We start from the raw sequence: 15,225 nt of genomic DNA, 5'->3' as shown, positions 1-15,225 counted from the left end.
TTCAACCAGAACTTCGAACTGCAACCAATTTTACAAAAGCAAACAATCCCCAAGACAGTGAAAGTAGTAAAGATGCAGCCGCTGATTCATACAAACCCAAAAAGTCCGAGACTACGTTTGATGATAAAAAGAACATGGCTACTCTGCTCAGTACATTTTCAAGTGCAATTGCAGATCATAAAAAGTCTCTTATCAATAACAATGTATTCATAGAAAAAGAAGGAGAAAAAATAGAACCAAAAGAAATGAAGGACGTAGATAGACTAAGAGAACTCATTATCAGTGACTTTTCGAAATTATCATTAAAGAATTCCCCGACTGAAGAAGCGACAACCGTTCTTTACCCGAAGACATCAAGCCGATACTATCAACATATACAGCTTTTGCATCAAATGAAGGCATGGATAAATGAAAATTATCACAAGCGTACACTAAAAGAAAAGGAGGATGTTAAGAGATCTATGCTTTTATGTCAATAAAATATAGTACTTTCCAAATTTGTAATGAAAAGCCTTTGTCAGAACATTAACCATTCATGTCAGTCTGACTTGTGATTGTCTTTTTTCTTTTTTTTTTTCTTAAAAGACTACTCAAACTCCTTCTTTTTCCCTTTCTTTATTATATATTTACTAGCTTTTCATTATGAGTCCTGGTACGGTTCATACTTGTCCAAATATAGTACAGTTACTCATCACTTCTTCATTTAGACGTTATTCCCGTAGTAGCAGCTGGTTTAGGCGGCTTATTTGGCACCATGTATCTGGATTCGCGATATCTTCTTAGCAGAGACTTTCATCAGCTAAAAGCAGGTTTATTAGCGAATTTAAGGTTACTCATTTTTTTTATATGATGTGTGTGACAAACATCCTGATATGAATAACTCTTTAGCATTCGACTTTGGGAACTTCAAGACAAGACCCATTATTATTTTCGCTTCAAAGAAAAGGCAAAGGCTAATCCGGACAAGCTCTTTGTCATGTTTGAAGGAAAAGGCTATACCTTTCGTCATATAGAAAAAGGTAATTTTTCCTAAACAGTAAAAAATATTGTTACACAGTCGATCTGACGATTTTGGTTATTTTAATTGGGGGAATATAGCCTCTAATAGATTGGTAAGTAACTAGTGCTGTAGCGTTTATCACGTATTAACAAGAGACTGTAGGCGCATTGGTTAATTGCACAAGGCACTAAGAAAGGAGGTAAGGAAATGCTCAAGATGACCTTGTCATGTGTGCGTTTGTATGATTAATAAAGGTGAATAGACATCGTGTGCATGATGCTCCAGAATCATCCTACCTTTTATATCTCTCTTTTGGCCATTAGCAAAATTGGTGCTATCCCCTCATTAATCAACACTAATCTAATGGATGATTCATTATTGCACTGCTTAAGAATAGCCAGTACGAGATTACTTCTTTTTGATCCCGTGTACGAAAAGCAAGTCGCAACCATACTGGATGCCTGTCGTGAGCTTAATGTTAACCTGATTGCTTATGGTGAATCCACGGAAGAAAATGAATTACCACCTCTTCCCTTTGCATCTACTCTCACGCCAAGTGTCTTGGCCTCTTTTTCTGATGCAGATACAAGCGAAGAGCCGCTTAAAGGTGTAAAGCCATCAGATGCCGCCTATTTGATTTACACAAGGTACGATTTGAAAGTGAGCTTTTTCTGTTATAGTAACCATGACTAATCATTTTTCCCATAGTGGGACTACGGGAATGCCAAAGGTAAAGTACGAAAATGACATTGATCAAGCAGATTGATTGACAAATGAAAATAAATAGGCCGCCATTAGTCAACATTCTCGTATTGGCTGTAAGTATTACTGTCATTATAAGATCAATGCTTACTTACTTCTTATTACAGTTGGACTGGTAATGTATGCTAATGTTACTGGTATTCAAGAGGGCGATAGAGTGTACTGTGTATTACCACTTTATCATAGCTCCGGAAGTAAATGTGAAATGATACCGATATCATGCCTGTTATTAAAACAACTTCTTTTTTTTTTTTGCATAGTGATTGTGGCATCCTCTGTAGCCCTATATGCTGGAGCTACGATTGTACTTGGCCGTAAGTTTTCTGCAAGACGGTTCTGGAACGATTGTGTGGATTACAAGGTCGATGTGTTCACAGTATGTATTCATTTCTCCAATAAGAGCAGGTGACGCTAATGGAACTATAGTACATTGGTGAATTCTGTAGATATCTTCTAAGCCAACCACCTCATCCCGAAGAAAGGAATCACAAGGTGAAAATGGTTTATGGCAACGGTATGAGACCTGATGTCTGGAGAAGGTTCCAAGAGAGATTTAACATCCCCAAAGTCTGCGAGTTTTATGCCGCTACTGAAGGTAAAAATTGTTTATTTTATGTTATCAATCATGTATGCTGATTCTCCCTTTTTAATTTAAAAAAGCACCGACAACTTTATTTAATGTAAATACCGGAGAACTTGGAGCTGGTGCGGTAGGTTCTCGAGGTATTGTCTTCCGTACGATTCGTTCAGAAGTTCAGTTGATTAAGATTGATCCTATTACGGAAGAACCTATCAGAGATAAGAATGGGTTCTGTGTAAAGGTAAGCTTTTTATAAGCATAAATAAATGAACACATGCTTATACCTTCCTCCTTTTCTAGAGCAACTATGATGAACAAGGTGAATTAGTTGTTCGTATGGATGAAGGCAGCCATGTCACATTTGGTGGCTATTACAAGAATAAAGGAGCTACACAGAAAAAGATTTTAAGAAATGTGTTTAAGAAAGGGGATGCGTAAGACAACGACTATCTTAAATAAGAACTTTTGTTAACACTTTAGAAACGATATAGATACTTTCGTAGCGGTGACTTGCTAAAGATGGATAAAGATGGCTTTTACTATTTTGGTGACCGTGTGGGAGACACCTTCCGCTGGAAGTCTGAAAATGTTGCTACAACAGAAGTTGCTCAAGCAATCGGAGTGTATCCTGGCATCGCAGAAGCCAACGTATACGGTGTCACGGTTCCTAACCATGATGGTCGCGCTGGCATGGCTGCGCTCGTATTGAAAGAAGGAGTATCGTTAGATTTCAAAGAGCTCTATCAGTACCTCCGTCAAAAGTTACCAAAGTATGCTATTCCAGTCTTCATAAGATTTGTGCCTGCTATGGACCTTACAGGTACCTTTAAACAACAAAAGGTGCAGTTCCGTAACCAAGGTATTGATCTTACACAAATTCCTGAATCTGAGCCTGTTTACTGGCTTAAGGGAGATACATATGTTCCTTTTACATTAGATGACTATGCGAAAATCGACGTTGGCAAAGTAAAACTGTAAATGATTCTTTGTGATTTTATTTATTTATCCTATTGATACATGGATTATATTTTCTAAACAATAAAGTATTCCATTGTAAGTTTTGATCAGCGTATTTTTGCTTAGTAAAATGATGAATTGTTGCTGTTACTATCAACCGAGATTAAATAGAGATTTATTTATAAATGTAAATAAATAAGAATAGTAATGACAATATAATACACGCTTTGAGCCAAGTTGGGTCGAATTGCCAACCCACTATTGCGAAGCACCTGATTTTGGTTAGTACCTGACACACCAACACCAGTATTGGGGGTATTGGGGGAAGAGGAAGCAGCATTAGACGGCCCCGATATGACCGCTGATGATCCCACAGCAACTGCAACACCAAGACGATTCTGATCGACGTCATAAGCAACATAGGCGCTTCGCAACATGGACTGACCAATGAAGATGTTGTTTTCGCTTGGTATTATTCCAACCATACATACTGTGGCTGTGTTTATGTAATTAGAGTCCAGCGGTAAAATGAGATCCTTTAGTGGTACATTGAGGGTAACGGGCTGATCTGTTTTTGCATTAGTGAGAGACATTTGAAGCTGAATCATTGCATTGGTTTGTCTAGCAACAGAACAATTTACTTGAAAATAATTATTGAGCATATCGTAAGCCAAATTTGGCTTTCCTATAGATTGCACAAGTATTGTCTCAACGGCCTTTGTAGGAAAGTAGGACATTGTTGTGCCTGTATCAAAAATGAAGGGTACTGTATCTTGAAATGCGACTACAGAAGTAAGTGTGTTGTTACTGTTGACGACACCAATGCCTTGACCATAGACTTGCCAGAAGCCATAGTCAGCTTTGGCTTGTGCGCCTCGAGAAGTTCTCATGGTTGGCGCAACAGGCAGGTAGTACATGCTGCCAGTATATTTTGAATTATCAATTCCACCAAAAATGATTTCGCCCGAGTAACCATATGCTTGAGAGCTGTTTAGATAAATAGAAAAGATGTTTTGAGAAAGTTGGTGTTGCTGTTTGAGATTGAAAAAGAATGGGTTGTAAGGAGCAGTGGTATAGGCCGCAGTAATGAATGGATATCCTAATCCAAAAATACCATCGACTTGAATTTCGTTTTTACTGTCGTTGCTTGGTGTATATGATTGACCTGTGAGTGTCGCCATTTGTGTTAAAATGTTCTTTTGTTGAACAACATATCCAAATTGCTGTTGCTGTACAGTGGCACCAGCTATAGTAACGGTGTCAAAGGCATAGACGCCTGCTGCTGTGCCTGATCCATAGGTAACATCAAAAATCTTTGTAGATGGTTTAAAAGAATTTGATTTTGTTTCATCAAATTTGGAAAATGGGCATACAGAATTTGGGCATTGTGCTCCAGGGACCCATAAATCAGAACTAAAATAAAATTAGCAAGAGATAAAAGAAAAAATGATAGCAACTACCTTCCGGTATCAAGTGCAAGGTGAAATGTCTGTGGCGGCGTGCCGATAGATATAGGGATCAAGTACAAGGATCCTTGATCATTATATATTTTGGAGCTGAATACATCACGCCTTTGAAGTAGCTGATGTAAAGGCTTAGTTCTTCTCTTTAAGGGCACCCTCAGTAGCTTGGGCTCCTCTACTGGGCTTTTAGCATATACTGCTATTATAGTAGGAAGCGCCAGTAGAGCAAGGATCTGTTGAAGCAGCATGTTACAAAAGAAGAAAAGAGAAAAAGAAAGGTAAAATCATCTATTGTTAATCAGACGCATTACACTAGGTCGTACAAAAAGCATTTGTGCTTAATTAATGGTAACACTGTGTGATGTAGGCAATACCGAATTAGGACCCTGTGGGTTTGTTCCTGGCAAACCCATTAACATTGACCATATTAATCCACTTTATGCTTTGATGTTAAAACTGTATACAGTTTTTTTTTAAGAAAAAAAAAAGTAAAATCGTGGGCACTGAGAATCGATGTTGTTCTGCTTGCGGGAACAAACACCGCTTATTGAAAGAAATGTTGTCAGTGAGAACAATAGACATGAGCCCATTACATCATTGACCAGGAACAGAAATGGTTTAAAAGATACGAGGAGTACCCGATAACATTTTTTATAACAGGTCAAAGAAGGATTATCTTTATTGATAATTCTGTCATTGAAGCGACCGATCATGTAATGCAGCAGCTCGATGGTCTTAAAGGCGCCTACAGCACTGTTATAGCACCATTCTGTGGAGAAAAGTAGCCCAGAAAAGATCGAGGAACGACATGATCGAGCCTACAGTGAGAATAAGATGATGTGTGTCTATTGAGCAATTGTATGTTCCTTGATGAGTTTGCATTTCATACAAACATAAAATGTACGAGCGCTTGGTCTAACAAAGATACATCTGCTAATTGCTACAGGTCCAGTTATGAAAAACTTAATGTCAGATCCTATTTAAAGAGAAATACTTAATTGACTTAATTAACAAGACAGAAGCAAATAGAATTAGTCTAATATTGGACACTCGAGGCTGTATTATTGTTATTAGAGCGCTTCATTAGATCAATTTTATCAATTTGGTTTTCAGATATGAATTCTGCAAAATATATCTGAGTTCAAGTTCAATTGTCTACATTTAAGGCAGCTTAATATCAAGTGTAACAAGAGGAAATAAAGCCTGTCTTTAATTACAAACTGACAACCAATTTATATCCTTTGTAACTGAGCAAAGATAGCAAAATGTAGATAAAAGGTATAATAAGGATCATAATTGGGCGGTAAAGTAGTATTTTAGTGAGTATTGTTTTCGATGGCTTCATTGTATAAATTGATTTCTGTAAAAGTAAAGTAATTAAAAAAAGCCGATAATAAGTGTATCTGCAAGATAATTAGTAACAGGTTAACCAAATAGTATAAATATTCGATTGTAATCTTTTACAGGGCGTTCTTCTCTTTCTAAAGGACAACTAGGCTTATGATCTGGCATCATTATTATCTATTCGTAATCTTCACCCTCTTTACTTCACAGGTTTACTCTCGTTTTCCTGATTCACCTTCCATTGTAACCTATTGGGGTCAGGTACGGATCAATGGGATATATTTGAAAATAACAACCAACTCAGTTTCTTAAATAGAACTCAAGAGGAACAGCCAACAGTCAGCGATCGCTCGCTTCTTACTGTGACGGCAACACAGATGTCGTCGTACTTGCTTTCCTTTATAGTTTTAAAGACAAGGATCTTCCCCAACTTAATTTGGCTAATTCATGTGATGGTGCCCGTTTTTCAGGAACCAATCTTTTGCAATGCCCCGAAGTAGGAAGAGGTAAAATAAACATTATTGTATCAATATATTTATCTGAAAATATACGTGGTTCCAGATATAAAAAGTTGTCAAGACAAAGGCAAGATAGTTCTCTTATCACTGGGTGGTGCTGCAGGTGTTTATGGTTTCTCTAATGATCAAAACGCTCGTGATTTTGCTGATACCTTATGGAACACGTTTGGTGGTGGTAAGAGTAAGACAAGACCATTTGGTGATGCTGTGGTCGACGGGTTCGACCTGGACATCGAAGGTGGTGGATCTACCGGTTACGGAGTAAGCAAACGATGGCATTCATCTCTTTTCTTGTCTAATCTCTCTGATACTTAGGCCTTGGTAAAACGTCTTCGAAGTCACTTTAATAAGGACAAATCCAAAAAGTATTACATCACAGGTGCTCCTCAATGTCCTTTCCCTGATGCCATGCTGGGCCCTGCCTTAGAGGAAGTCGGGTTTGATGCTGTGTTTGTTCAGTTTTATAACAACTATTGTTCCACCCTGAGCAGCAGCTTTAACTTTCAAACATGGGATCGTTGGGCAAGACATTCTTCACCTAACAAAAATATCAAGGTGTTCTTGGGCCTACCAGGATCAAGTGCTGCAGCCGGAAGTGGGTATGTACCTTATCGGTCTCTACCTCCTGTTGTCAACAAGCTGTATACAACCTATTCAAGTTTTGGTGGAATTATGCTGTGGGGTAAACCTGAAACATACACAACTGAAACAGATATTCATTTTTTTTTTGTCTGATAATAGATGCGTCAGCTGGCTATGGTAACAGAGATGTGTCTCCTAGTTACCAAGCGGCTATTGCCAAATTGGTGCATGGTTTAGGCAATGGTAAACCATCTCAAACAACATCAGCTGTTCATTCGACCAAGACACATACCAAGTCATCCCATATCAGTACTAAAGCGTCACGTACCACATCCAAAGCATCTGCTGCTCCCACAACGACCTCTACGCCCTCCAAGCATTGTGTAAAGGAAGGGGAGTCTTGTACTAAAGGCTTTGCATGTTCTGGTCATTCGTTCGCAACCTGTGTGAATGGCAAATGGCTCCTCCGGCCATGTCCCAACAGCCTTACCTGTTTATCTTCTACAGACGGTAGCTCCGTCTATTGTGCCTTGGGCCACTCAACCTGTCCTCGTGAGAATACTCTTCAGTCTTTGGGACAGACCGAACAAGTCCCGATTGCCAAGCCATATGACAGCAGCAAGGTCACTGCTCAACTTTCTTTTGTTCAATCCGACTCCCACAGTGGATTCACAGCCACAATAAACGCTCGCTGTCGATCCCAGTGTCGGTCACAGCCGCTTGGAAGGATCGTCAGGATCCAGTTCAAAGTAGCCGAAGGTACCAGAATCTCAAGCGTTCACAACGGCACTGTCACACAGCAAGGAAATATGGTCTCCATAAAGTATCAAAGCGCTGTAGATAGGCCGATGGCAGCAGTAGTTGAAATGAAGGGTCAATTACCTTCGTCTGGCGTGTTTGCAAGTCCATCGATGATAAGGATTTCATAATAAAGAGTTCTTTTTATTTGAATGATTTTTTTTTATGAATATGCTAAGTGTATAGAGAAAATGAAATATGTATAATTATATTATCTATTCAATGAACCATTCCATTGTTTTGAGGACTCATGTCTAATCGAGCGGCAGGAGACCCTCCTTTCATAGCAGCGGCTACATTGGCAGCAATCATATCATTTGCCATAGCCAGAGCGGTCTCATCAGATGTCCTTTTCTTAGATTGCTTCTTAAATCCAAATGCCCCTGTGGCAAGAGAGAGTCGTTGAGCAGATGCCTCTACTGTGCTTGGAAGCTGTGTGGCTGGTCTTGATAAATGATTTGTAGCAAAGTAACCAAGTTTCGCATCAGAAAGAAGCTGTGCCCTGTGTCTCAAATACCTAATTTCGTTATTATTAATCTTTCCGTTTTTTCTATAATCATTTACCTGTCGTCCATTTCATCCACTTCGATAGGGTCATCATCCTCTTCTTCATCAGATTGATCAAACCTGTATTTATCAAAGATGCTTGGAGAGAAGACATGCCTGTAGCCTACACGATCAATAAAGAGTCGTCCACCTCGGCCAATACGCTTCCTATATCTAATAGGATTTTGATTTGATAGCGCTTGATAGAACTGTGATTGTAGAGCGGGTAAAAATGGTTCATAATCAATCTAGGAGGGACATTAGTCACAAGCTTTTAAGTAATTTCATGTATAAGATAAAGTTACCGTATCAAATTGTTCCTCAATTGCTTTTCTTTTGTTCAGCTCTGATTCAATAGCCAATTGTTCTACACTCTTTTCTACAGGAATTTGTATTGGATAATCCGTCTTGAGCTTACCAATAGGGATCTTGATAATTGCACTATACAAAAGAGAAAGGTTTAATCATGTCACTTATTCTATGGGTTTGTCATACTTAGGAGTGGATTCTGTGGAAGACAGTTTAACTTTCTTTTTGGGCAACAATGACGAGAGATCCTCTTGTATACCCAGTAGTTTTTGATACTCAAGCACTTGACATTTTTTATCAAACACGCTGTGATCAACGATCATATCTTCCTTTTTCATTTCTTCCCTTCGCACAACCATTTGGAGCAAGGTTCTGGCTGTCTCCATATCACGTCGAAGTCGACGTAACTTTTCCAAAGATCGCTGATCGGTCAACCTTGTCTTTCGCCCTGATTTGATTTCACGACGACGGAAACAGACATAGGGGTCGTATTGACTGTTCTTTATGGTATCATCAGTCTTTAGTTGGGGTATCAAAGGATTTTTGTTGACGGCTAGTTTACGTTGTTTCCAGTGATCATAGATCGGTTCAAGACAAGTAAAGGCATGTAATAGAGAGTTAGAAGGTACTGATGATTCCATGAAATGCGTAAAATCAGGTAGATCCTTATCATTTGAAAAAGATGGCATATATATAGAGAGAGAGAGAAAAGATAGAGATATAGTGAGAGAGAGAGAGAGGTTAACTATGATCATTATGATTTTAAACAAGTAAATATACCAAAGACTGAGGTGTTAGTATTAGACTATCCTTTGTCAAATGCTCAAATTCATTCATTATTTTCTCAAAGTCATCTTCAGATAGATCAACATTCAATGCTTTCAAGAACCTTTCGTCCTCTTCATCCATAAAGTAAGGACATCCAATAACATCTTCAACAGTGCACGAATAGCGTATTAGTGCACTTGTTTCTTTATGAGTTTTGTTATACAATTGTTCATATTCATTTTTATCAATCGTAAAAGATGCATCAGGGACAGGAATATGACTTTCAATTTTAGCACCCGTCCTCACTGCGACTTGATGGGCGGATAGAGCGGCTTGTAAATGATGCTACAGTAAAATTAGTATAATTGTATTATAAACTTTAATTGCTGCGCACAAACCTCTGTCTCTTCCTCTTTTTCAACGCCTGTTTCTATCTCTGGCGCATGCCTCTGTATATTCTCCATATCGGGTAGATCGGATTCCCTAAAGATAGGCAATGGGAGCTTGGCTGTAATTTTTCTTACTCGGAATGTTGTAACCATGGCTTAATTTGATGATGAAAAGAGATGAAGTGAGATGAGCACACAAATATACAAGAGAGTAAAGTTGTATAGAGTAGACTGTAATGAAGTACTTGCTTTTTAAATAAAAAAGAAAAAAGATAATAGTAAAAAGACTTTCTTGCAAGGAAGAATATTAAAAAAAACATTTTTTCCTTGTATATTTTGTATTATAAATGAATTTTTTCGTTGCCAAGGGAAAGAATCACTAGATGCGCCCTTTCTCCCTCTCTTAATCCAAAAAAGGATAGATAACTTAATGCAATGCGTAGCAGATTTTCAAAATCAGTTAGTTGGTGAAAGCAAAAAGCCTCTGAATGGATAGCAAGTTACCTTCTATGCCATAGTAAGAATTTGCTTTTAATCATACTTTAGTCACATTGCTTCAAAAGCTACCTTATTTTACCCTCTTGTCGGGGACCCGTTACGGGCAATGATTGAACAATTGACAATCACAGGCTCAAAAAAAGTAGATAATAGAAAGACATGCAGTGTTGATAGCTTAATCAGTTTTCAAGGAATATCTGATTCTGGAGACCTTTTAGTGGAAATATCAGATTGTTTTAAAAAAGAAGGATGAAGGAAAAGTATTCTCTTTGACGACATAAAGAGAATGCATGCTTTACTAACCATAGTAAAGAGAAATTTTTAAAACTTAAGTTAGATTTCATAATCTTACAGTAGGAGCATATGCTCTACGATATTAGCATAATCAACACAGTGACGACATTAAGTCTCTCCTATAAAACCCACATGTGTCTTATTTTAACAGTATTCATTCCTTTTTCTTAAAAAACCTACCTTGTTTGTAGTTAACTTAATACACTTTCAAAAACTGAAATTGTATTTCGTTTACGCCAGCGACAAGTAAGCACATCTTACACAAGAAGAGAAAAGCTAGTTTGCCAATAGATGAGCACATACGTCTCTGGTTAATTCAATATGCCAGTAATGGAGTTTTCCATTTCAATCGAGAAAACAAAGTTGCAGCAACAGAGGAAGCCCATCAAGTCCAGCGTATGATGCCTCTGTTACTTGGCTTTTTTTACGATTTGAAAGTAAATACTTCTAGTAATCAACTACAGACAACAATACTGAATATGAAACAAATTATATCTATAAATAAATATTTGTTCATTTGTTTTCACCTTGGAAAGAACCATAAGCATTTTCTTTTACACTTATAGGAATCCTTCTGTTGTCTTAATGAACATTTCGCATAGTACTCTTTACAATTTCATGAAGACTCAATGCAGTTTATTCATTAAGCAAGCAAGATTTCACCTTGTGGAAAAGAAACAGTGGGTAAATGTACAATTGCGTTCAAAAAGTGGCAACAAAACTGACTACAAACCAAAGCCATCATTTAACTAAATTATCTTTCATTTGAGACTAGAAGCACTGAATCAAAGTCAAGGCTCGTTGTAGTCATCCTTTGTATGACGAAGGCATTGTTAATAGTCTATTCATGTTGCAATTGATTTTCATATCCTTCATTTTGGAAAGGGACGAGTTTTTCATGTGAAACAAACTATTTGAACTCCACAGAGCGCACACACCTGCCCTTTTTTCATTTACTCTCTCTCTTTCTCTATTTTATATATAGCGCTTTTAAATTACGGCCATGGCCAAGTCGATAGAGGAAGACAAGCCTACAGATCGTAATGTGGTAAAAGGCTTGGTCAAGAAAATTAAAGCACTTGAAAAGGAACGGGATGGTCTACTTCAACAAGACACCGTTTCTCAGAAATCCATCGCGACACTCAAAAATCAAGTAGAGGAATTACTTCTGGAAAAGGAAGAAACGAAGAAAAGTCTGATCCAACTCGTGAACAGTGCTGATGAAGCCAAGCAAAAGCTTCAAGAGGAACTCGAAGGATCGTCAAGAGAACGAACAGAGCACGAAAAGATTAAGGAAAGTCTTGAGAAACAGCTGGAGGAAGCAAGACTGGAGCGAAACGAGCTTGAAGAGAGGATAAAGGTGCTGGAACAGGCAAGCCAAGATGAGACAAAACATGAACAACTTGAGAAAGAGAATGCTAGGTTGCAGAATGAGTTGAATAAACAAGACAATGAGCTGAAAGAAGCAGTGAACCGTCTTCAGCAGAACCTTGACAGTCTCAGCAAAGAAAAGGCAACACTTGAGGAGAAATTGAGTATAGAGACAGAGCAGAACAAGGCTTTGGAAAAAAAGATTCAGGAACAAGCCAAGGGGGTAGCGGAGTCAAGAAGTACAGAAACCAAATTGAAACAAGAAAAGGCAACATTGGAGGCAAAAATAAAGGACCTAGAAAAGAAGCAACAAGAAACCCCAAAGCAAAAGTCCAAGAATGCTGCAAATAGGGCAAAGAACGAAATGGAAGCTAAACTCAAGGTTGCACTAAAAGAAAAAGAAGAACTGGAAAAAGAAAAGAAAAAACTGGCTGAAGAGAAATCAGCCTTGGAAGCCCAATTATCCGAGTTGCCCCAGGATCAAGGCAATGACGAAAAACTGTCTCTTATCCAAAAGGAGTTACAGGAAGCTCGCTCTAGTGAACAGAAAGCTCAAGAAATAGTGACAGAATTGAAAAAATCAAATGACAAAGATAAGCAAGAGTTATCAGATAAATTAAAAGAGAAGAGTGATGCATTAGAAAGGATACAGCAAGAAAGGAAGGATCTGAAAGAAAAATACGATAGCATTCAGCAAGAAAATAATGAGTTAAAGTCCAAGATAGCAGAGTCAAAGGAAGAAGTGGACAGATTAAAGAAGGAGATGGATCAGATAAAGCAGTCTGTGAAAGATGTTGAAGGTTTAAAGACGTCATTAGATGAAACTCAGCGCTTGCTTCAGGAAAAGACAAAAGAGCTTGATGCACAGAAAGTAGAAAAGGATGATGTTATTCGCCAGCTCTCAGAAAAGCAACAAGAGTTACAGGAAAAGCTTGCAACTACACAATCCTCAGTTCAAACCATGATTGTTGCAAGAGACGCGTTACAAAAGGAAAAGGATGATCTTAGCAAACAACTTTCTGAGGCAGAAGCAAATCTAGAAGACGCATTTTCCAAACTAAAAGAGCTCGAACAAGTATCAGGAAAGCTAGCAGCATCTGAGACTCAAGTGAAAACATTAAACAATAAGCTAAGAGATACCAACGAAGCTCTTAAAGTCGCAAAGGATCTGCTGAATGAACGTGACCAAGACCTCGCGACAGCACGTAAGTCTGCAGAGTCACTACAGGAAGAACAAGAGAAATCTAGAAAGATGTCTGATTTGCTTAATAAGGCCAAAAAGCAAGTATCCACGTTGGAAAAGGAAAAATCAGATCTGTCAACCGAAGTTGAAAACACCAAGGAACAGCTGAATCGTATAAAACAAGAGTGCGACTCGTACAAGTCTCAACTTCAGCAAATACGTCAGGAGCACGATGCCATATCCAAGGTGAAAACTGACTTGAAGGCTGAAGTAAGTCGGTTGAATGCCAAGATACAATCAAATGCATCTGAGATTAGTATCTTACAAAAAGAAAGAAAAGAAGCTGTAGAAGCAAAAGACAAGATCATGGACGAATTGCAGATTAAACAGGCTGAATTCGAGAGTTCACAAAGTATGTCTGAAAATCTGCAGCATCATCTGAAAGAGAGTGAACGTATCATTGAAGAATTAAACGAAAAAATTGCTGCATTAGAAGAGTCTCGTCTGATAGCTGAAGAATCCAAGCAAGAGATGGACAAGCGTCAAAAACATTGGAACATGGAGCAAAGGCGATTAGAAAAGGAATTGAGCAATAAAGAGCAAGAAAATAGCAAGTTGCAGGCATCAAATGAACAAAATAAGGAGTCGATATCGAGTCTAACTGATAAAGTCAAGTCATTAGAAGAAAAGATTGAACATCTGCAGACTGAAAGTAAACAAAAGCAAGCAAGTATAGAAACACTTGAAACGGATAAACAGCAGCTATTGAATAAACTGAAGAAAATGGAAGATGATTTAAAAACAAGCGCAGAAGAGACAAAAGAGAAGGAAGAACTGAATGTAAGTTGTGTATACTGCATTTTTGCATATGTTTTAATATTTATAACCGCAAAAAAAAGCTTCAAATCAGTCAACTGAAGCAAGAGATTGAGACGATTAAAAGTACACAAAATAAGGAAATTGAGGACTTGAAAACTAGAGAAAGTTATCTAAAGACACTAAACAAGGTATATATCATTTGCTATGAAGCTTATTACTTAATGACTTATATCTTTTTAGACATTAAAGGACGAGATTAGAAAACTTTCAAAGGCTCAACAGCCAGTGACATTTGATTCTCCCAAATCACCAAATCCAAACTTGAATAACTCTGAAGGCTTCCCTCGTTCTTCATCGAGAACATCCATATCCTCTTTAAGTGGGCTTACTGCAAAAGATGAAGAAGGATCGATCAATATGGAATATCTTAGAAATGTTATTATAAAATTTTTAGAATCCAAATCTACAAGAGTAAAAAAAGAAAAGGAAAAAAAGGAGCAACAAATACTGATCATACTTTTTTCTCTTAGGCCCAACTTATTCCTGTATTAACAATGATGCTAAAGTTTTCACCTGAAGAAGTTAAAAGACTTCACCATGTAGCTTCATAGATTCAATCTCTTATTTCTGTACATTATCTTTTTATAAAAATATTTACTATTACGCGTGCGTATAGTAGTAATTCTCCCCTTCTTTGTTCATTGCCTCGCTTATTAGATACTAATAGTCCAGGTACGTTTTCGCATCAGTGGCAGCTTTTGGTGCATTTTATCACCATTTAGCATCTCTCTTTCAATTCAACAAGAATTAAAACAAAGAGGTTTGTTCATGTAAAGATCCTATTTAATTATAAACACTATCCATCTATCAAAAAGTGAAGAGTAACTTCTTGGTTGGAAAATCCGTATCATAACCAAAAAAGGAAAAGGCGCCATCTGAAACAAAAAAAAAAGCTATTGCATAAATACAAAGCAAGAGAGAAAGAGAAATTAATGCTTTTTTCTTTTTTTTTTTTTACACAGCTAAATCTTTATTTTCTGCATC

At 37.7% G+C, this 15,225-nt stretch overlaps 4 protein-coding genes across 4 annotated transcripts; 2 read left to right on the top strand and 2 right to left on the bottom strand.

Annotated features, from left to right (window-relative positions):
- Window positions 1–589: 589 nt before the first annotated feature.
- RHIMIDRAFT_262273 (acetyl-CoA synthetase-like protein) lies at window positions 590–3,412 on the top strand. Its single transcript, XM_023611590.1, has 14 exons — window positions 590–652; window positions 708–828; window positions 889–1,019; window positions 1,099–1,112; window positions 1,163–1,199; window positions 1,263–1,647; window positions 1,709–1,730; window positions 1,788–1,818; window positions 1,870–1,956; window positions 2,023–2,138; window positions 2,189–2,357; window positions 2,423–2,583; window positions 2,643–2,776; window positions 2,834–3,412. Exons 1-14 carry the CDS (start codon window positions 643–645, stop codon window positions 3,318–3,320), a joined length of 1,905 nt encoding a protein of 634 aa, XP_023463405.1. The 5' UTR covers window positions 590–642; the 3' UTR covers window positions 3,321–3,412.
- On the bottom strand, window positions 3,389–5,075 carry RHIMIDRAFT_315261 (acid protease). Its single transcript, XM_023614986.1, has 2 exons — window positions 4,760–5,075; window positions 3,389–4,712 (listed from the first exon to the last, which is right to left on the bottom strand). The coding sequence occupies exons 1-2, from the start codon at window positions 5,008–5,010 to the stop codon at window positions 3,479–3,481; spliced, it is 1,485 nt and encodes a 494-aa protein (XP_023463404.1). The 5' UTR covers window positions 5,011–5,075; the 3' UTR covers window positions 3,389–3,478.
- A 1,000-nt stretch (window positions 5,076–6,075) lies between these two features.
- Window positions 6,076–8,155, top strand: RHIMIDRAFT_218375 (glycoside hydrolase). Its single transcript, XM_023607352.1, has 6 exons — window positions 6,076–6,130; window positions 6,200–6,367; window positions 6,423–6,612; window positions 6,668–6,885; window positions 6,940–7,306; window positions 7,366–8,155. Exons 2-6 carry the CDS (start codon window positions 6,263–6,265, stop codon window positions 8,133–8,135), a joined length of 1,650 nt encoding a protein of 549 aa, XP_023463403.1. The 5' UTR covers window positions 6,076–6,130; window positions 6,200–6,262; the 3' UTR covers window positions 8,136–8,155.
- A 368-nt stretch (window positions 8,156–8,523) lies between these two features.
- Window positions 8,524–10,304, bottom strand: RHIMIDRAFT_262262 (uncharacterized protein). Its single transcript, XM_023611589.1, has 4 exons — window positions 10,026–10,304; window positions 9,640–9,972; window positions 8,856–9,524; window positions 8,524–8,798 (listed from the first exon to the last, which is right to left on the bottom strand). Exons 1-3 carry the CDS (start codon window positions 10,167–10,169, stop codon window positions 9,024–9,026), a joined length of 978 nt encoding a protein of 325 aa, XP_023463402.1. The 5' UTR covers window positions 10,170–10,304; the 3' UTR covers window positions 8,524–8,798; window positions 8,856–9,023.
- Window positions 10,305–15,225: the final 4,921 nt, after the last annotated feature.

This window comes from Rhizopus microsporus (assembly GCF_002708625.1).
Source record: "Rhizopus microsporus ATCC 52813 unplaced genomic scaffold scaffold_16, whole genome shotgun sequence".
Lineage (NCBI taxonomy): Eukaryota > Fungi > Mucoromycota > Mucoromycetes > Mucorales > Rhizopodaceae > Rhizopus > Rhizopus microsporus.
The sequence above is the reverse complement of the archived record's forward strand: the minus strand, read 5'-3'. Positions and strand labels throughout refer to the sequence as shown.